This window comes from Pteropus vampyrus, unplaced genomic scaffold (genome assembly GCF_000151845.1).
Source record: "Pteropus vampyrus isolate Shadow unplaced genomic scaffold, Pvam_2.0 Scaffold300, whole genome shotgun sequence".
Taxonomy (NCBI): Eukaryota; Metazoa; Chordata; class Mammalia; order Chiroptera; family Pteropodidae; genus Pteropus; species Pteropus vampyrus.
In genome coordinates, this window is record NW_011889081.1 from 1,190,327 (window position 1) to 1,210,223 (window position 19,897).

Consider the following 19,897-nt stretch of genomic DNA (forward strand, 5'->3'; position numbering starts at 1 on the left):
TGGGAGGGAGGAGGACCTCCAGCCTGACTCTCCCCAAAGAATAGGTTTTCCTGACAGGCCCTGAAGTTTCTCACCTCTATAGCTAGTTCTCAATGATGGATAGACCCCACCTGCCAAAATGGTCCATCATCTGCCCAATCTTGCACCCTGGACTCACATAGGCCATGTTGTCATCTGCCCAGAGGTTACAGGGCAGCTTCCAGGAGATCCCTTCCCCAGTTTGTCCATCCATTCCTCATAATGCTTTAAGTCACCACCTTCCTTAGAACCTGGTTACCTGGAGCCCTCTGTGAGAAGAGAGAGCTAAGGAATGTGAGTCAGGGTTTGGTTCAAGGGTGGTCTCCACTGCCTAGCGTGGGTGACAGAGACAGATCCTGGACTGCTTTGGACCAGTGGCAATGCCAGGATGTCTAGATTGATGGGCTAGTGGGGGGAGTCAGAAGAGGCCTCATGAAGCTGTTTTTCCTAGCAGACATACCCTGGTACTTCCTCTGCTAATTGCAGGAATATTGGGAGAGCTGATGGGATTATCAGGGGCTGACACTTCCCTCACGTGGCTAACTGTACCATCATCATCCTGAAGCTTCTGGGACCTGGGCTTGTGGCTAGGGGCAGATCAGGGCTCTAAACCTTCTGTGACTTTGGGTCTGGGGCAGACCCCTGGACCTAGGTCAGAGCCCTTCCCAGTGGCAGGCCCAGATGTTAGCCATCCCTATGTGCCATGGCAGCAGGAGAGGTGCCTGTTCCAGCTCTTACTACCTCTGGCCCTTGTCAGGCTGGGGCTCGGTTCTGCATTCCAGACCCAGACCTACCTTGACTCTATAAAGCCTAGAGTCAGACCTGTGCTAGCTGTTGGCCACCCCTTGGGGCTGGGTGCCATGACCCCATTTCCTGGCCCGTGTCATGGTGGGCAGGTGCTCCCGCCTGGCAGAGCTACCTAGATGGCTCTGCCTGAGGCAAGGAAGACTGGCCTGACCTGTCAGGGGAGCCAGCCCTGCCCTCTATGACTTCCTGCCCCGCACCCCTAGCACCTGAGTCAGTGGGCCGGCCAGCTAGGGCTGATGGGGCGGGGGTGCAGGGAGGCCAGGTCAGTCCTCTTAAGGAGGTTGGTTTAGAGCACAAGTGAGCCATCGATACTGTGGTGGAACCCTCAGCCACAAACCCCAGTTCTCACCAAGGCAGTGGTTGGGCTACAAGAGTTCCCCGACCCCAGCTGCCTTCAGACTCTGCCCTGAGCCCATCACCTCTTGTTTCCTCCCACCCATCTCCACATGATGATCTCTGCTCAGCACACATCTGATCCTGTCCCTTTTCACTTAAGATGTACCATCAGCTTTTCATTGCTTGTCTGATGGAAGGAGGCAGAACTCCCCTGTGATGCACCAGATCCTGTCCTGTCTTGCTTCTACCCTCCGCATCACGAGCCTTAGCCCTCACCCTCACTGCCCAGGGCACCAGCCCTATTGTCCTCCTTGTTCCGCATACTGACCATGCACCCACCTGTGACAGGCCCTTTGCACATGCTGCTCTTTCCACTTGGAACTCTCTCCCTGGGCGTGGTTGATTCCTCCTTAACCTTTGAGTCATAGGGAATATCTCCTCCCCTGTGGCCAGCCACAGTCAGTCTGCTCTGCTCCTGCTGTGTGTCCTCAGAGAACTTTTCCTCCAAATGTTTATCTGTGGGACTGTGTTCACCTCTCATACCAGGTTGGGAGCTCCTTGAGGTCAGATCCAGTAGGATCTGCTGCACTCACCTCCAGTCACAACTGCAGGGAAGTCAAGGGCCAGGCACAGACCATATTGCTGAAGGAATGAATAATTGAGAATGAATGACTGAATGAGTGAAAGCCCTGTTAGAGCCTCCAAAGGGACCTATGTCTGGCCCCTCTGGAACCAGCGCCTGTGTGGGGGGCACCCCGGCCACACACCCAGTTTGTCCTTCCCATCCACTTCCTCCCCCGAGGCAGGCAATGGTCAGACCAGGTCAAGGAAGGCAGTTCTGAGCCCAGCTCATCCTGCTGGGCCTAAGGTAATTAGAGGCTGTGTTATTCACAGGTGACCAGCCCAAGGCCTTCCAGGAAGCTGTGGAGACACCTAGGACTCCACCCAGCTTTCCAGCCCACTCTGTGGCTCTCAGCAGGGTGGGAGGAAGTGGGCAGCAGGCAGGCTTTGGGGAGCTAGCCAGGAGGGGTAGACAGGCAGGGGAGGAAGGGGCTGGGCCCTCGTTGCATGGGTGAAGGATAGAAGCAGCTGCCACAGCTGGGTGATCTCTGACCACTGGAACCACAGTGAGGACGGGGATTCTGTGTGGGGATGAGTGTCAGGGTAGGGGTCCAAGCCTATGGGTTCCCAGGATGAGGCCAAGACCAGGAGCAAGAAACAAAAAGATGAAAGCACCTGTCATAGTTCTTCTGGGCCCCGTCCCCCTGTGATCCTGGGCTGGAAGGCAGCGCTTACAGGGCTGGGAGCTGCGAAGGGGCCTCCATAGAGCCTGGGGAGGAGTGTCATAAACTCCGGGCAGCAACAGGCCATAGGCCAAGATGAGATAGATAGGCAAAGAGCAGCAGGGGCACTAGAGGCCTTTAGCCTACCCTCCATGTTCCCAGCCGCTGACCCTCCCCAGGCCTTGCCTTGGGCATGGGGGCCTGAAAACAGGGAGGCGGAGAAGCTGCGCAGCAAAGGAGGCCCCGCTCTGGCCCCTGGCTCAGGCTTGGGCACAGGGCCTCAAGGCAGGTGTCAAGTGGGTCTGAGTCTCTAAGATGTCATCAAGTATCCAGGAGCCTAGGTGGCTGAGGAGGTGGCCCTCAAACCTTAGTGGAGACCTGGAGCGCCCACTCAAGTGCTTGGGTGGAATAGCTCCAGCACCCCCACACCTTGCCCAGTAATGCTGGCCTGATGTCTAGGCTGGCCAAGGTGGGACCAGGGACAGATTGTATGTGAAGTCTGCCTGGGGTGGAGATTGGGGCTGAGGTGCACAGAGGGGGTGGCTCTCCTGTGCCCAGGGCTCGGCATAAGTCCTGAGTGAAGCAAGTGGGCAGAGACAGAGGACCTGGGGAAAGAAAGGCTGGAATGTGGGGACATACTTGGCATGTTGCTGGCACAGGGAGAAGAGGCAGAGGGTCCTGGGGGATCAGGCTAGATGCAGCTAGAGGAGGACACATCGCTCCCGGCCACTGTGGGGCTCGGCCTCCTATCTGGGGTTGTAAGGTTCACAGACCTCTTGCTTCCCCTCACTCATGGGTGGCTGGCCCCACCTGCCAACCAGTTTTCTCTCCCCCAGGTCTCTAATGCCCCTGCTGGACCCAGACTCCAGGCTCCTGGTCCTGGCGGGAAAGGTGAGTGAGAAGCTGGAGTCCCCACCCATGTCCACCCATGTCGGCCCCCAGGGATGGTGATTCACTTGCCAGGCCTGGCCCTGACCTTTGACCTAAGCAGCCAGCTGAGAGAGTGAGGAATGCAGGATGCTCTTTCCTCAGAAAGCAGGAACTAGAACAGTGCTGCCCAGGTCCACGACTGCCGGGCTGAATGGCCTCCTGTCAGGGGCTCTGCATGTCCGGGCCTCCAAGTCTTCATCCAGGAACATCAGCTTCATTTGGACACGCTGAGGATAGAGCAGTGTAAGCACACGGCAGGCACTCTGTAGACACTGCAGGTATACCCTCAATGCTCACGCCATATACACTCGTGATGAACAGGTGAGGTAAAGTGTACCGAGGGCTCAGCTCAGTGCCCTGCACATGTTAGTGCCATCAATGTCTGCCATGCTTCTGTGGCTCAGGTCCTTGGAAGGGAGCAGGAGAGCTGGTGCTGGACCTGGGGCTGCCCCAGGCCACCAGGATGTGGTCAGCAAGGGTGCTCAGGCTGGGCTCCTTTCAGGGCGAGAGTCAGCTGTACTGCTATGAGGTGGTCCCCCAGCAGCAAGCACTGAGCCCAGGTAAGCCCTGTCCTCCCCACTCCTATCTCCTTCCCTCCTCCCTGTCCTCTCCCTCCCCTCCCTTCTCCCTACCCAACCTGATTCTCCTCCCCTGGTGTCACCAATAGTGACCCAGTGCCTCCTGGAGAGTGTGCTGCGGGGGTCCGCCCTTGTGCCCCGGAGGGCGCTGGCTGTCATGGGCTGCGAGGTGTTCCGAGTCCTTCAGCTGAGCGACACAGCCATTGTGCCCATCAGCTTTCATGTACCACGAAAGGTGAGAGTAGCCTGGGTGAGGGGCTGGGAGGGCCTGGGGGATTCACACCTCACCAGCTTCATGTCTTTCTGTCACTAGGCTGTGGAATTCCACGAGGACCTGTTCCCGGACACTGCAGGCTGCATGCCTGCGTCTGAACCCCATGCCTGGTGGGCTGGGAGTAACCAGCAGGTAGAGCCAAGACCTGGCTGGCCACCCCCAGCCTCCACCAGCCCCCACAAGCTCTCCTGGCAGCAGCCTCATCTATGGCCCCACAGTCCATCTATGCACTAACTCAGCTGCCCTGAGTCCCCCATCTCTACTCACTCCTCAACTTCTGCCTCTCCCCACAGGTGCAGAAGGTCAGCCTCAACCCAGCCTATTGGCCCCACCCCAGCTTCACTTCTTGCCTGGTGCCCCCTGCAGAGCCCTCCTCTGACTCAGCCCAGCCTGTGGAGCCACCCATGGTTGACGAGGACCCCAGTGTGAGTGCCAAGGCTACCTGATTCTCAATGCCACAATGGGAGCCCCGATGGTCTTTTTAAGCTTTCTAACTTTCAAGCATACCAAAGAAATGTATGAAGCATAAATAACCTCAGTGTTCTCTAAATTGCACAAAACTTAGTAGAAAGTGAGTCTTTCACATAAAATCTAGATTTCTAGCTTCTCGTGAAATACTGGTGGATCTTAACCACCCTGGGCCTGCCCTCTCACAAATGCTGGGATCTAGCATCTGCCACCTGCTGTCCCCATGGTCTAAAATTCACCTCACTCCCATGTTGCCCACAGCTCTTGTCAGCATCTATGACGGCATCCCAGAACAGGGCTTCGTGCACAGCCAGTGTCCCATAGCCTGGGAGGAGGGGTCCAGAGTAATGATCCCGGTGTCCCCTCTCTTTGGCCAACTTGCCCAGGCGCCTGTGGCTAACCATGGGTGCTTCTCCCCAGGAGGGCTTCTCCTCCCCTCCCAGCTCGCTGATCTCACCCTCCACACCCTCCAGCCTGGGGCCCTCGCTCTCCAGCACCAGCGGCATCGGCACCAGCCCCAGCCAGAGGTCACTGCAGAGTCTGCTGGGTAAGTGCCTCAAAGTAGGAGCTAACCCTTCCACCCCTACCCCAGCCATCCTCCTCTGTACCCTGGCCCTGCCTCTCTTCCTGGTGGAGTCACATGTCCTGTGGGATGAACTCAGTCTCTTCTGAAAGAGGGCAGCCTGAATGTGCCACGGAGCACTGGGCTTCCACCAAGATACTTCAGGTTTCATTCCCAGGCGCCAATCTGGGCAAATTGGCTTGGCTGGACCAGCAGAGGTGGAGGACTGGGCACATGCTCTGCATGACCCTACAGTGAGGGGAACAGGTGGCCAAGACTCAAAGCTGGCCCGGGGTCTTCCTGCGGGACAGTGCAGGGTGGGCAGGCATCTTCACATGACTTTTTGTCCCTGCCGCCCACCAGGCCCCAGTTCCAAGTTCCGTCATGCTCAGGGCACCGTCCTACACCGAGACAGTCACATCACCAACCTCAAGGGGCTCAGCCTCACCACGCCTGGTGAGAGTGACGGCTTCTGTGCCAACCGGCTGCGTGTGGCTGTGCCCCTGCTCAGCAGTGGTGGGCAGGTGGCTGTGCTTGAGGTGAGGTCCCCACCCCCATTACAGCTGTCCCCCGAGTCTGTGCAAGATGCAAAGGGCATTGGGTACCCACACCAGCCCACATTCTCTGAACACAAACCATGTGCCAGGCACCTGCCCAGTGTGCTCTTTAATCCTCCCAGCCACCTCACGTAGGGGTGCCACTCTTATCCCCATTTTACAGATGAGAGCGGTGAGGCACAGAGAAGTTTAGTGACCTGCTGGGTCACACAGCTGTGTAAGTGGTAGAGTTGGGAATTCAAACCCAAACTGCCCGAGTCCTAAGCCTGAGCTCTTTCCACCACTCCACGCTGCCCCCACCCCCTCACTTTCTGGGGCCTCACAGTTGGCACTTAGGGCTCAGAGCATGAGGTGGCTGAGGCAGAGAGCTTGGGCCACCCAGTGGTGGGGCATCAGCTGCAGAGGGAGGAGGCTGCTTACCCTGCAACCCTGCCTGTTACTGATGGGCTTTGGGGTGGGGACGCCTCCCACAGCTGCAGAAGCCCGGCCGCCTGCCTGACACAGTGCTGCCAACTCTGCAGAATGGGACAGCCGTGACCGACCTTGCCTGGGACCCCTTTGACCCTCACCGCCTTGCTGTGGGTAAGAAGGCCTGGTGCTGGGCCTGAGGGCAGGTCCCGTGGTTCTGAATGGGAGCAGGAGGAGCCTGGGAGTCTTGGCCCAGCGGTGATGAGCCTGCACCCTCTGTAGGCTGTGAGGACGCCAGGATCCGACTGTGGCGGGTGCCTCCAGAGGGCCTGGAAGAGGTGCTTACCACACCCGAGGCTATTCTCACAGGTCAGGTGGACCCTGGTGGGGACCAGGGGTGGACAGTGGCTCCTGAAGGGCTTAGCATCACTCCATGCCTTGCCCCCAGGCCACACCGAGAAGATCTACTCTCTGCGCTTTCACCCGCTGGCAGCTGATCTGCTAGCCTCTTCTTCCTACGACCTTACCATTCGGATCTGGGACCTTCAGGCTGGAGTTGAGCGGCTGAGGCTGCAGGGCCACCGAGACCAGGTAGGACAGTTGTGGGGGCAGGTGCCCAGCCACAGGGCAAGAGGCTACCCCTCACTTCCCCACCTGCCCCCAGATTTTTGGCCTGGCCTGGAGTCCCAATGGGCAGCAGTTGGCCACTGTCTGCAAGGATGGACACTTGAGGGTCTATGAGCCCAGGAGTAGCCCTGAGCCCCTTCAGGTGAGCAAGATGGGCTAGGGCTAGCCCTCAGACCCAGTGGGGGGTCTGGGCAGGCCTCATGTGCTATATCCCAACAGGAAGGCCCAGGGCCCGAAGGAGCCCGTGGGGCCCGCATTGTCTGGGTGTGTGATGGTTACTGTCTGCTGGTGTCTGGCTTTGACAGGTGAGGACTCAGCAACCACCATCTCCATCCCCAGACTTTAGGAGCCACCTGTGTCCTCTCCCCAGACACACACACAGGCATGCAGAAGCTGTCTCCATCCCTCACTTACTGGATGAATAGATAGATGGGGGAATGGATGGATGGATGGGCAAGCAGATGGGCAGATAGGTGGGAGGGAGGGAGGTCAGGAGGGAGAATAAGTCAACCGAGGGCCCAGAGGGATAAGAACTAGGCCTGCTGCAAGGAGCCCATACCCAGTAGGGACCAGGTGAAGTGCACAAAACACAGAAGCAAGCCTACTGGTAAGATCCAGGGATTGAACATTTGGCACTTTGAAGGAGGGATCAGAGTGGGCCTTCTAATGGAGATGTCATCTGAACTGGGTCACAAAGGGGTTAGTAACCAGAGGGTATCACGTTTGTGTGGAAAGTCCATGAAGCTGACCAGCCTGGCTAGAGCAGAGGGCCAGAAGTACACCATCGGGAGAAAAGTCCAGACTTAGTGGGCCACAGCAGCCATGTGACAGGTACTGGGGTCCAAGACTGCTCCGAGTATGGGCAGAGGGCAGCAGAGGGTGGCAGTAGCCTGGTAGGAAGGTTTGAGGCAGGGCAGCAGGTTAGGATGCTGTTGCATTACACCAGGCCAGTGGTTCTCAGGGCTGGACCAGAAAAAAGGATGGGTGGACACCTCTCCTCCAGCCCTGAGGCCCTCAGGTCTCCAGTCCAACAAGATCAGGGACCTTGCTAGAGTCTTTGCCCTACCCCAGACCCCTCTAGCTCTATGACCTATTTCTGCCTCCTGCCCCCTCTTGTAGCCGAAGTGAACGCCAACTACTTCTGTACTTGGCCAACACCCTGGCCAGTGGCCCCTTGGCAGTGCTGGGGCTGGACGTGGCTCCTTCTACCCTGCTGCCCAGCTACGACCCAGACACCGGCCTGGTGCTACTGACGGGCAAGGTAGGCTGGGCTGTGCAGGTGGGGGTAGCAGGCAGGTGAGAGGAGGTTGGAGGAAGGAAACTTTAGCTGGCCATCTCACTCTTGCCATCCACCCACCCCCGCCAGGGTGACACCCGTGTGTTCCTGTATGAGCTGCTCCCTGAGGCCCCTTTCTTCCTGGAGTGCAACAGCTTCACATCGCCGGACCCCCACAAGGTAAGCCCTCGTACTTTTGGTCCTCCTCAAGTTGGGACCACAGGGTTCCTCTGCCCTCTCGTGGCCAAGTGGGGAAGTACAGGGGCCCATGGGGTCAATCGGTCACTGGGCAGGGTGTGCCCAGCAGCTCCTCAGAACTGATTGTAAAACTAAATCATTATTAAAAGTTAAATTATGTAAGGTTAAGTTATATGAATGTGTAAATAAATTATACTAAAAAGCAAAGCAATAAATACTCAATTTATTATTTCCTAATTATTTCCCCTGATTTTACTATCATTCATGCCACTGAAGATCTGTTGGATGGAAATACCACATGATGGCATGCTATGCTACTGCACGTCCCTTCCCACATATGCGTGCAACAAGTCAGTGAAATCAGCCATAGTGGCAGTTTTCACACCACAAGCAAATACTACACATCAGGGCGTTTTTCCTCCAGAGAGCCAGGTGTGCCAGCACACTGCTGTCTAGGGATGGGCCTTAGTCCTGATGTACCTAAGTAAGGGGTGCTGGTACTGTGGGGGCCCAGGTGCCCAGCTATGCTCTCTGGGCTCCAGCCCTAGCATGACTTCCTTTCTCCCTCAGGGCTTCATCCTCTTGCCCAAGACGGAGTGTGATGTGCTTGAAGTGGAGTTTGCCCGATGCCTACGGCTTCGCCAGACCTCTCTGGAGCCTGTCTCCTTCCGGCTGCCCCGAGTCAGGGTGAGGTTGGAAGCCCAGCACACCAACATCCAACCCGTCAGGGGCTTTGAAACCTCACTGAACCTGTCCCAAAGCCACCCATTTCCTTGCTCTGTGGAACACCTGTCCCCTTACTCTGCTGAGATTCTGAAACTCATGATAACTCTAGACTGGGGACTGGGTTTTGCCATGCCTCCCTCTCAACAGATGCCAGTGTGCCCTGGGCCTCTCTGGTGAGTGCCTCAGGGTAGCCCATTCTCCCTCCCTGCAGAAAGAATTCTTCCAGGATGATGTGTTTCCAGACACAGTTGTGAGCTGGGAGCCAGCGCTCAGTGCCAAGGCCTGGCTGGGTGGCGCTAATGGGCAGCTCCGGCTTCTCAGCCTGCAGCCCCCTGGCATGACCCCAGGTAGGACGATGGACTGGTAGGGGTAGGTAGGAAGCAGGAAGCAGGTAGGGGTTGGAGAAAGGGGCAGAAGGCCCAAGTCAGATTCTCATCCCTACTGGCATATAGAAACCTCCGGCACTCCCAAGGAAAGGGGTGGCTGTGTCTCCAGGCTCAATCTCTGAGCCACTGGAGTGCAGAACCCAGGCCTCTGTTTCCATCACAAGTCCCAGCCCCAACACACACATGTATGCAGTCATGTACTCACATGCTCACACATGAACGCAGCCTGTTATCCAGGGCAGGCCTTGTGAACAGAAGGTTGACTAGCTGTTAATGCCACCTCTGGGGTCTCTGGCATAGAATTCCCTAGGTGGCTGGTTCCAAAGGGTTGGGCAAGGAGCCCTCAAGGAGGGGACTCTGATACCTGATGTTGTCCCTGCCCTATCCCAGTGAGCCAGGCCCCCCGTGAAGCCCCTGCCCGGCGGGCCCCATCCTCAGCGCTCTACCTGGAAGAGAAGTCAGACCAGCAAAAGAAGGAAGAGGTAGGTGTGGGAGAGGAGTGGCTTTAGGATGGGCATAGGGTCCCCTCAGTTGTTGTTGTCTTTGAGTTCTCTAGCATGACCCAGATTGGGGCAGGAGCCAGTGTCACACCCCTCTCAGTTGGAGAGCTTGATGGGGAGACCTTCCAGAGCCCTGAAGCTGACTGTTGCCACCCATAGGGCACAGGGCATGGGGCTCAGGAAGCCAGGGAAAGGCAGAGAGGAGGCCCCACCCTGGCCTGGCCCAACCCAACCAGAGCTGGAGGTTTTGCATCCAAGTGCCTTTGAGACCCTGGTGCACACCTTAGAATCTGAGGCAATATGTGGAGATAGCGGCCCTGTGACTCCAGTCTGTCCCAGGCTTCCCCATCTGTGTAGGCATGCCTTTTCCAATGAAAACGATTAACTTTGTCAGGATTCTAATGAAAATGGCTCTTTCAGAACCTTGACAGGATTCAAACTGGGGTTTGATGTTCTTGGGGGTCAAAGGTCCTAGTCCCTTCCCATCTCTTTTCCTGACTACTCTCCCAGCTGCTGAATGCCATGGTGGCAAAGCTGGGGAACCGGGAAGACCCACTCCCCCAGGACTCCTTCGAAGGTGTGGACGAGGACGAGTGGGTGAGTGGATGAGTGGGCCTAGCATCCCATCCCTCCCTGACTCACCCCTGCAGCATGTGCCACCTCCCTTCTTTACCTCCTTTCAAATCTCTCCCTCTTTTTGGTTTATTTCCCTAGGACTAGCCCGCCCACTAGCCACCTCTGGCCTCACCTGCTGCTGCCACCTCCTAGAACCACCTGGTGCCCCTGCACATCTCATATCTTACCCTCAAACCGGAAAGCACTTGGCCCTGGCACACCTCATCCCAGAAGCCCTGGCTCCCTTTGGGCCTCGGGCATTTCAATGCCTAAGGGCACTTCCATGACACTTGTGGATTTTCTGCACTTCTACTTTCTCTGGGACCACCTGCTTCTCCTCAGCTGTCTGCTAGCATGTGGAGCCAGGGGCATAGGGGTGGGATGAGGGTGGGAGATCATTAGCATGTTCCTGGGCAGGCCCTGGGCTCCCTAAGCTGACCTGGGCTGGTCCCAACCTGGGCTGCCTTTGCATTACATACAACCTCATCTTGTCTGCTGACTCAATTCCGGTCAAAGGCCTTGGGGGCTGGCCCTCTCCCAGGCCATTTGTAGCAGGACCAGCCTCAGGAGTCTGGGACCAGTCACCCTGCTCCACAGGCCTGAAGCCAGGAGAAGGCGGCATCACAAGCTGATGGTCCGATTAGCGGGGTGTGAGCCTCGCAGGGGACTGGCCTGCACATGCCTGGAATATTTTCAGCAATTAAACTTTTCTAAACTGGCTACCTCTTGCGCTGCTGTGGTCTCTAGGGTGGCTGGGAGGGGAGGGGGACAGGAGTATAGATGAGAGTGGTTTGGCCCTGGGTTCTGCTTGGTCCCAGGCCCCACTTTGTTTCTGAGGCCTTCTCAGCTGTATGCACCTGGGAATTCATTCATTCATCCAACACACAGGTATCCAGCAGTGCTCTGGATGGTCGATACTATAATGAACCGGAGAGACAAGGCCTCTCCAGGTCCTTATTATAGTCTTATTATGCAGGGCAGCCCAGCCCTTGTGCAAGTAAGCGAATACAGAGTGTGGAGAGAGCTATAAAAAAGATAAATTATGTGGAAGAGAGTGACTGGAATGCAGGGGGAAGCAGGGTGTTCAGGGTCTGAGAAGGTGACATTTAAGCCGAGAGCTAAGACCCGAAAGCCACAGAGAGAGACATGAGAATGTTTCAGACATAAGGAAGGACGGCCCAAGCGCTGAGGAAAGGGAGAATTTGGAGAGTTGGAGGAAAGAAAAAGGCAGTAGTCCAGAACGTAGCACAAGGCAGCCTGACTTTCATTCATTCAATAAACATTTGGTTAATGCCTTCCACGTGCCAGCCACTCTTCCAGGTGCGGACCTCCAAGAGTAAAGAAGAGAGAGAAAAGGAATCCACCAGGAATCTACATTCTAGTAGGGAACAGATTAAAAACAATAAACAAAAAATGCTAAACAATAAACATGAATGCTAATATAGTAGAAGGTAATAAGAGCTTTAGGGAGAAAAAATAGAGGGAGTTAATGAAGTTTTAAGCCAGACACAAAAGTCCACATATAGTATGATTCCATTTACACAAAACTTCCAGAACAGACAAATCCATAGAGACAGAACATAGATAAGCAATCACCAGGGGGAGCAGGAAACGGGCAGTGACTGCTAATGGGTAGAGTTTTTTTGCGGGGGATGATGAAAATGCTCCGGAACTAGTGATGGTTGTACAACTCCATTAATATACTAAAAAGCCCTTAACTGTATGTACACTTTTAAATGGCAAAATGTATGGTATGTGAATTATATCTTAATAAAGCCATTATTTAAAAAACATTAAGAATGGAAGGCAAGTTGCAGCGTTGGTAGGGGTCAGGGTGGCCCTCATTGAGAAGGTGACATTTGAGCAGAGGGACTGATCCCTCCTTCCCAAGCTGAAAGAACCTGAAATGAAGCCTATTTTGAAGTTTTCTGTTTTCTTAAATATTTGTGAGAATTTTGCCTTTTACTCATTATATTCGTGAGGTGTTGTATGTTTACTGCATTTCTTCTAGTCCCACATATTCTGGCAAACTCAAGGGACGAAACTGCTCCATACCTGCCCGAAGTACTCTGGTACTGCTAGCGCACCAGGTTAAGCGCAGGGACCAGAGACGGTTTTGGAACTGGCCATCACCAGCTCCCCACCACGCGTTGCCTTCTGATCCAGTGCCCGCGGCAGAACCCGCCCCTAGCTCCGCCCACGCTGTGTGCGTCGCCACAGACGCCCCGCCCCTTCGGGTCGAGGCTATGCGCATGCCTGGTGCAGCATTGCGCACGCGCTTTCCGCAGCTACTGTTGGCCTTTGACTCGCCGGCCGCCCTTGAGCCGGGCTGCGGGGCCCGGAACCCGGATTACTCCAGCCCTTCCCGCCGAGGCAGAGCGGCAGTTATGGTGAGGCCTAAGTCAGGGGCTATCGGGGATAGGGAGGCCGTTTCGGGGCTGGAGCGGCGAGTTCCGACCGGGCTCTGGGCGCCGCGTGTACCCTGGGTGCCCGGCAGGAAGCGAGGTCCGGGGCGTCGCACCCGGGGGATCTAGGCGGGCGCTGGCGGCCTCGGGGCCGGGAAGAGCCGACCGGTTGGAAGGCAGGGCAGGCCTGACCGACTGGAAAATACCCAGCAGATGCGGTCGCCGTCTTCGTCAGCCCCTGTGCGAGCAGCCTCAAGTGGAGTCTAGCCCGGTCCGCGAGCCCCTGCTCTGTCCCGGAGCTACTTGATGGTGTCGCCCTGTTATAGTCCTCATCTGAAAGCTGGAGAAACGAACTCCGAGACTTTCCTGAGGAGGTGGCAGAACTGACTGGGCCTTGAATCAGGCCCCGAGACACCAAAAACCGTTTTTGCGTTACCGTTGGCACGTAGAGCCAGTCCGCAAATCTGGACCACACTGGTTACGTCACGTCACCTGGGTACTCTTTAAAAATGCATGGTCCTTAGCTCTATCCCCAGCGGTTCCGTATATATAAGTTCCCCAAGTGATCGACGTAGGGTTTAGGGAGTCACTTGACGGACAGTGATAGAGTAACATGAGTCCCTGAGCCGAGGCTTTATGTAGATTCTCATTTAATTCTTATGAAGTCTATGCTCTCACTGTCCCCATTTTACAGATAAGGAAACTGAAGCTGAGAGTTTGACTCCTCCAGTCACTCATCTCACAAGTGTCAGAGACGGGTTTTGAGCCCAGCTTCTGTGTTCTGAGACTCCACATTTCCCACCACATTATTCTTGTAACAATCACTGCCATTTGTTGAGGTCCTATGATGACCCCTCTCTGAACTGGGACCTTCACACACATTTCTATGTGTAACTCTGAGCTAGTCTCAAGGGCTGAGTAAAATATGGCTCTGGAGGAGTTTGTATCATAAAAGAGAAGGAAGACCAGTTCATAAATTAAGACAATATGATGATATATTAAGAAAAAGCGCTATGGTAAGGTAGAAATGGGAGGAACATGGGAGGGTTTCACTTGGGGGATGGGGATGACATGAGCTAAGCTTTGAAGGATGTTGGGTGTTGACAAGAATATCAGAATAGGAGAGAGGATATTCAAGGTTAATGGGTATGGAGATTTGTGGGGGGGATGATGAAATGTTCTAGAACTAGTGGTGTTGGTTGCACTGAATTGTGCACTTTAGAAGAGTGGCTTGTATGTTGTGTGAATTCAGAGCTGTAGAGACTTTGGGTAAAAAAATAAGAGAATTGATCTATGAGGAGATGATGAAGAAAGCTGAGGGGAGAAGAAACCAGCAATGTCATTTGTAGTCATACAGAGCTGGAGAGTGGACTGAATTTGAAGGCAGTGGTGATGAAGAATTGTGTGTATTGTGTCAGGATGGCTAGAGTCCTCTTTCAGCAGAGGGAGTGGGAGGCATTTGGAAACCGTGTTTGGAGGTTTAGAGATTATAAGACTTCAGTTCGGCCAAAGCAGAGCTGATGGTGCCTTGGGTAAGTGTCACATTTATTCAAATATGTATCAGGCACCTGCTGCACCAGCCACAGACCAGCCCACGCATAGCATGGCAAATGTGACAGTTGTGGTCCTGACCTCCCTCCTGCCTAATTGTGATGCCAGCTGTTTGCAGGGGCCCTGTGTGAACACAGTCCCCTTCCTATCTTATTGTGTCCTTAAGGAGGTGAGTCTCAGTGGCTGTCTCTGTCCACCAAACCAAGCACCTGGAACTGTGCCTTAAAGGAAGCATTGCACGTCGGTTTGTCTGAAAGCCAAGCTCCCTTCTTGATGCACTTGACGTGGCATTAACCACATTCCTGAGTGCTCCCTGACCCTTTCTTCCATGCTACCTGTGGTCCTTTACCCCAGCTACAAGACTTTGGTGCTACGTTAGGCCATGATGCTCCCAGATGAGAGAGCATGTGCACCATCCACAGTGGGTCCCAGGCTTGGAGTCCTGTGGCTGGGGAGCAGGTGCAAATATAGATGAAGCTTTGCTCTCTCGCCCACCCGCCACTCACCTCCTATTGTGCAGCCTTATTCCTAACAGGCCAAAGACCAGTACTAGTCTGCCCTAGATCCCTGCTCTAGACCATGCAACACCAATTAGGATCTGGTCTAGAAGCAGAGGCAGCTGTTGAGCTGCTCTGGACTTGCCAGTGTCTGTTCCACTTAGTCTAATGTGCATTGCCTCCTGAGGCTTTACAGCCCTCCAGGAGGAGGCTGTTATTCTTATTTTGCAGATAAGAAAACTGAGGTTCAAAGAGGTTGAGTAATTTTTCCAGGATCACACAGCTAACAAGAAGCAGAGCTGGAATTCCAGGTTATGTCAGCCCAATTCTGAAGCAGCATTCTCGCTCCTTTTTCACATTGGTTCTGAACTCCCTGGGAATGTAGCCCAGCTTTTTGCAGACTTCTCCCCTGAGAAATCAGAGAAGCTATCAAATGAGTAACTGTATTGGGAGAAGCTCTGTTACTCTCTAGTGCCTAGCAGTTGTCAAGTTTTGTGAAACAAAGAATAGTAATAAATGAAAACCAACATTTATTGAATACCTACTGTGTTATCAGGCCTTTTTGACACCAGGCACTTTACAAACATTACCTCATTTAATCTCTATGGCAGCACCATTGTTGGTGAGGACACTGAGACTCAGGGAGGTTGAGAACTTGTCCAGGGCACACAGCTAGGATTTGCATACAGGTGATCCCAAAGTTCGCCTGTGTAACCACCACACCGCCTCCCCTGGGAGATGGCTCTTGGTGGAACCTTGGTAACCTCAATTATCTGACCAGGCAGCTCCCTTGGGCGGCCTCTGAAACTTTGCAGGCTAGTCCAACCTTCCCTGCAGCCATGGAGCTCTGGCAGCTGCAACCATAGGGCCACCATGCCAATTTGGTTTGAAGCTTACTGGGGATGGTTGGGGGAGCTGCCCAGTTACAGCCTTGTTCTTAACATTTATTATATAGCAAGTCACCACTCTGAGCAGAGTAGTCAACCGGTGAGTACGGGGTTACACTCAGGTATTTGGCAGCAGAGGAAGGTGGGGTCTGAAGTCTGAAGGTGTGTGCCAGGCTGAGGGAACCCTGTCAGACTCTCAGACAGGACCAACAGTCCATCTTGGAGCCTCCTCTCCCACTTGACAGTGACTTTAGGTTGGAGTGGGGGGTCAGGTGAAGCTTCCTAATCAGCAGTGTGTCCATTATTTGTCTTTACAGCTGCAGCCCTGCCCCTCCCTGTATACCCACATTTGTATCATTTCACACACACAGGTTCATTTTCACATGTGCTGGCTATCTGTTCACAGTAAGATCTGCACATTTGCCCATCTTGGCTGTCTTCCTAGTCTCTAACTACAAGTCCCCTAGGTTCTTAGGACATCTCATACTTTCTCCCAGTTTTGGCTCTCCCTTGCCCCTCTGCCTAGGAAACCCCAATATTCCCATCACAATTCTACCCACCCTTCAAAACCCAGCCTAGTGGAAATACCACCATCTCCCAGTATCTCCTCATTCCTGGGTTTCCCTCCGTTGCCTCTGCTGCCTCTGGTCACGCGTAATGAGGCTCCCCACATGCCTTTCTGGTGCATTGCACCACGCAGTCTTGGGATGGGAAACCACTGCGTGGCACTGCCTTGGAGGATCTCCCTGCCAGGCTGGGGGTGCCGAAGCTCCGAGGGCAGAGGCCAGGGCCGTGTGTCTTTGTAGTCCAAGTGGTATTGCCTCTCAGTGAGTGAGTGAGTGAGTGAGTGAGCGAGCAAGTAGAGGAACAGGTGACTAGTCCTGCTCTCATTCACCACCTGGTCCTTGCCTTATTTGTCTAAATGCCCACCTTGCGGGCTTTCGCTCCTGAAAGGTGGACAGTGTTTTGCTCTTTTGTTGTTTTTGAATGGAGCACACCTGAATATTGTTGGGAGAATTAGAACAGCTCTGAATTTCCCTACCAGTAGAATGAAGGTTGGACCAGCTGATCTCAGAAGCACAGGAAGTACCCTGGTTTGCCCGGAGTGGCACCCTGAGTTAGTGGTAAGGCTAAAACCAGCCTCTGGTTCTGGCTCTCGAGCCATGGTGTTATTCCAGAGGCCAAGGGAGAGTCCTGTCTGCCTCTGGAGACTCAGGTTTACCCACTGACCTGCTATTCCATGAACACCTGGAGCCACACAAAGCAGCTTTTCTTCAGAGTACTTTGGAGGAAATGGCCAGTGGCTGCTACATTGTGCTTTATTACCTCAACTCTCTAGAGGCTTTACCACTCAGCAGCCATTTCCAGGGTCCCATCTCGGGGGGCCCTGAGAATGCAGCCTGCTAACCAGGTGCCTACTTTGCCCACAGGCCAAGTACCTGGCCCAGATCATTGTGATGGGGGCACAGGTGGTGGGCAGGGCCTTTGCTCGGGCCTTGCGGCAGGAGTTTGCAGGTAAGCTTGACCCTTATCTCCCCATGGGCGGGGAGTTCCTGCCCAGGTCAGATTTTCCCTGTACTATGGGCCAGTCAAGCAGGGCTAGTTGTGAATGCAAGGACTCTGTGGGCTGAGGTTCTGGCAGTTTGGGTGGCCTAGGGCACTTCCCATGGTGGGAGGGGCAGTGTTGGACTTTGGGGCATAAAAGGGAGTCCTGGTTGACATGAGCGTCCAGGCTGGAGTTGGCAGACTGGCCCACCTGGCCATCTGTTTTTGTAGATAAAATTTTTTTGGAACATAGCCACACTCTCTGGCTGCTTTCAAGTCAGAGTCCAGTAATTACAACACAGACTAATTGGCCTGCAGAACCTAAAATATTTACTTTCTGACCCTTTAAGGAAAAGTGTACTGGCTTCTGAATCTAGAGTCATTGAAAGAGAAGAGGTCATCCGAGGCAGCCTGCTTTGGTGGTCTAAGTAACCAGTGGACAGCCAGGTCTTGACAGAGCTGTTGCTGCCTCGCCCTGCCCACAGCTTCACTCTGCTCCCCTTAGTAGTCTGAAGCTCCCCCAACTTGCTATGAGCCTGGATGCGGGGAGTGGGAGAGAGAAGAGGGGCAGGGTCATCTTGTGGTCTAGGCTGAGGATGGCGCTACAGGTTTGGTGACCAGACCCTGCTCTCCAGTGGGGTAAATCTGTCCTCACTTCACTACCCCTCATTCCCTAACCCCCTAAAGAAACCACATCTGGAAAAGAGATGCTCTCTGGCCACCTTTGTCCCTATGTTTCTCTTCTCCCATGCCACCTGGCAGGTTGAGCCACCCACATGGAAGGCCTAGGGGAGCTCTCAGCTGCTGAGGGGTGAGCACTAATTTGCATGTCCACACAGCCAGCCGGGCAGCAGCTGACGCCCGGGGACGTGCTGGACACCAGTCTGCAGCTGCCTCCAATCTCTCTGGCCTCAGCCTGCAGGAGGCACAGCAAATTCTCAACATCTCCAAGCTGAGCCCTGAGGAGATCCAGAAGGTGAGGCCACCGGGTTGACTCTGAGGTAGGCAGACCAGAAGTGGGGCAGGAGACAGGCTGGCAGCATGGGGAAGAGTGAAGGCCTGGCAGGAGGGGGCAAGGGTAGAGGCTCTGACCATAGCCAGCTGGGACTCCAACTTGGGGGAGCCACTACCCCTTGCTAGTTTTTAGGCCCAAGGCAGGCAGTGGCAGGGGCATAGAACGATTGATGTTAGCCGCTGAGCCCCTCCCTCTGTGGGCACCTGTCCATCTTTCTACCCCTTAGCGTCACTTTTTAGGCATGCAGGCCACAGGGGTCGAGCCCTTTCGCTTTCCTTCTTTGTCATCCTCTAGCTTCCCCTGCCTCTGTAACCCAGAGACTGCATACTTCTCATCGTCTCCCCTCCTCTGCAGAACTACGAACACCTATTCAAGGTGAATGATAAATCCGTGGGTGGCTCCTTCTACCTGCAGTCAAAGGTGAGTGGTCTTTGATGATGCAGGGACAAGCCACTTTCTGGGCAGTTCAGAACTTGGCAGGTAGAAAGGTGTGCAGGCCTTTCCCTGGTGCCCCAACCTCAGGAGGCCTCCCCAAACTACCAGTCCCTCTGGCTGCCTCAACAGTCACGCTGTGTCAGCATGGGCCCTGTGTCACCCTGGACAGGAGCCCTCCCTGCAGCCATGGCTTTGAGGGAACAGGACCACTCACTGGTAGATTGCTAAAAATAGCTCTCAGCTCCCAGATGTCAGTCCAAGTGTGCCCTGGGCTGTCTGCCTGGGGAGGAGGCCCCCAGGCTACCCCTTCCACCCTGGGTACTAGACCTGCCCACTGTTCTCCAGGGACTCAAAGCTAGAACTGGGCATGGGAAGGGAAGAGGCCGTCTGCACACGCCCTGCCTAGCTGTTGGTAACTCCTTTTCCAGGTGGTCCGAGCGAAGGAGCGCCTTGAGGAGGAGCTCAGAATCCAGGCCCAGGAGGACAGAGAGAAAGAGCAGAGGCCTCAAACGTGACTACTGGGCTCCTCCCACCCCACCCTATCGCCACATCTAATTTATAGCTTGGTAATAAATGTCTTTTCCGCATTTCTCAATTGTACACTTTGATTCCAGAAGGCAGGCTGCGCTTCCTGCCAGCCATGGGCTAAGCATGGGGGCCAGGGCAGGAGCTGGGGTGGGTGCGGTTAGTGAGAGATCAGCCAGCCCACCCAGCCCTGCCCGCCCATGGAGAGCCAGCTGAATTGTCAGGTACTGGACACAGCCACTCCTGTTGTCACAGTGTGAGACAGACCCCTCCTATAGCATCACAGTCTTCAGTCTGCCCCTGCCCTGCCGTGCCCACCGGTGGATGGAGCCCCAGGCCCCTGAGCTATGTCATAGGCCTCCTCTCTGGAGCTGAGTTTGACCAGCATCTCAGTAATTTGGGTGAAATACTCCATGTGCGGCCAGAGAAGAGAAGCTTCTCATTGCACCAAAGGTGGGGAGCTGGGTTTCCCCAGGAGCTAAGCCACT

At 54.8% G+C, this 19,897-nt stretch overlaps 2 protein-coding genes across 3 annotated transcripts in view; both read left to right on the forward strand.

Annotated features, from left to right (window-relative positions):
- The window catches only part of LOC105303090 (coronin-7), a 58,495-nt gene extending 47,226 nt beyond the window's left edge, over window positions 1-11,269 (forward strand). For both annotated transcript variants that reach the window (XM_011376472.2, XM_011376473.2), the window contains exons 10-28: window positions 3,281-3,335; window positions 3,877-3,934; window positions 4,042-4,187; window positions 4,266-4,358; window positions 4,520-4,651; window positions 5,115-5,241; window positions 5,620-5,795; window positions 6,287-6,395; window positions 6,504-6,590; window positions 6,670-6,812; window positions 6,886-6,990; window positions 7,068-7,153; window positions 7,968-8,109; window positions 8,215-8,304; window positions 8,893-9,009; window positions 9,260-9,395; window positions 9,825-9,916; window positions 10,445-10,531; window positions 10,649-11,269. In XM_011376472.2, the coding sequence (XP_011374774.1) occupies window positions 3,281-3,335; window positions 3,877-3,934; window positions 4,042-4,187; window positions 4,266-4,358; window positions 4,520-4,651; window positions 5,115-5,241; window positions 5,620-5,795; window positions 6,287-6,395; window positions 6,504-6,590; window positions 6,670-6,812; window positions 6,886-6,990; window positions 7,068-7,153; window positions 7,968-8,109; window positions 8,215-8,304; window positions 8,893-9,009; window positions 9,260-9,395; window positions 9,825-9,916; window positions 10,445-10,531; window positions 10,649-10,654 (1,987 nt within the window). In that variant the 3' untranslated portion in view covers window positions 10,655-11,269. The remainder of the gene's footprint in view (window positions 1-3,280; window positions 3,336-3,876; window positions 3,935-4,041; window positions 4,188-4,265; window positions 4,359-4,519; window positions 4,652-5,114; window positions 5,242-5,619; window positions 5,796-6,286; window positions 6,396-6,503; window positions 6,591-6,669; window positions 6,813-6,885; window positions 6,991-7,067; window positions 7,154-7,967; window positions 8,110-8,214; window positions 8,305-8,892; window positions 9,010-9,259; window positions 9,396-9,824; window positions 9,917-10,444; window positions 10,532-10,648) is intronic.
- A 1,511-nt stretch (window positions 11,270-12,780) lies between these two features.
- On the forward strand, window positions 12,781-19,474 carry PAM16 (presequence translocase associated motor 16). The gene is made up of 5 exons (XM_011376474.2): window positions 12,781-12,939; window positions 17,320-17,404; window positions 18,274-18,410; window positions 18,804-18,869; window positions 19,313-19,474. The coding sequence occupies exons 1-5, from the start codon at window positions 12,796-12,798 to the stop codon at window positions 19,397-19,399; spliced, it is 519 nt and encodes a 172-aa protein (XP_011374776.2). The 5' UTR covers window positions 12,781-12,795; the 3' UTR covers window positions 19,400-19,474.
- The last annotated feature ends 423 nt before the right edge of the window (window positions 19,475-19,897 follow it).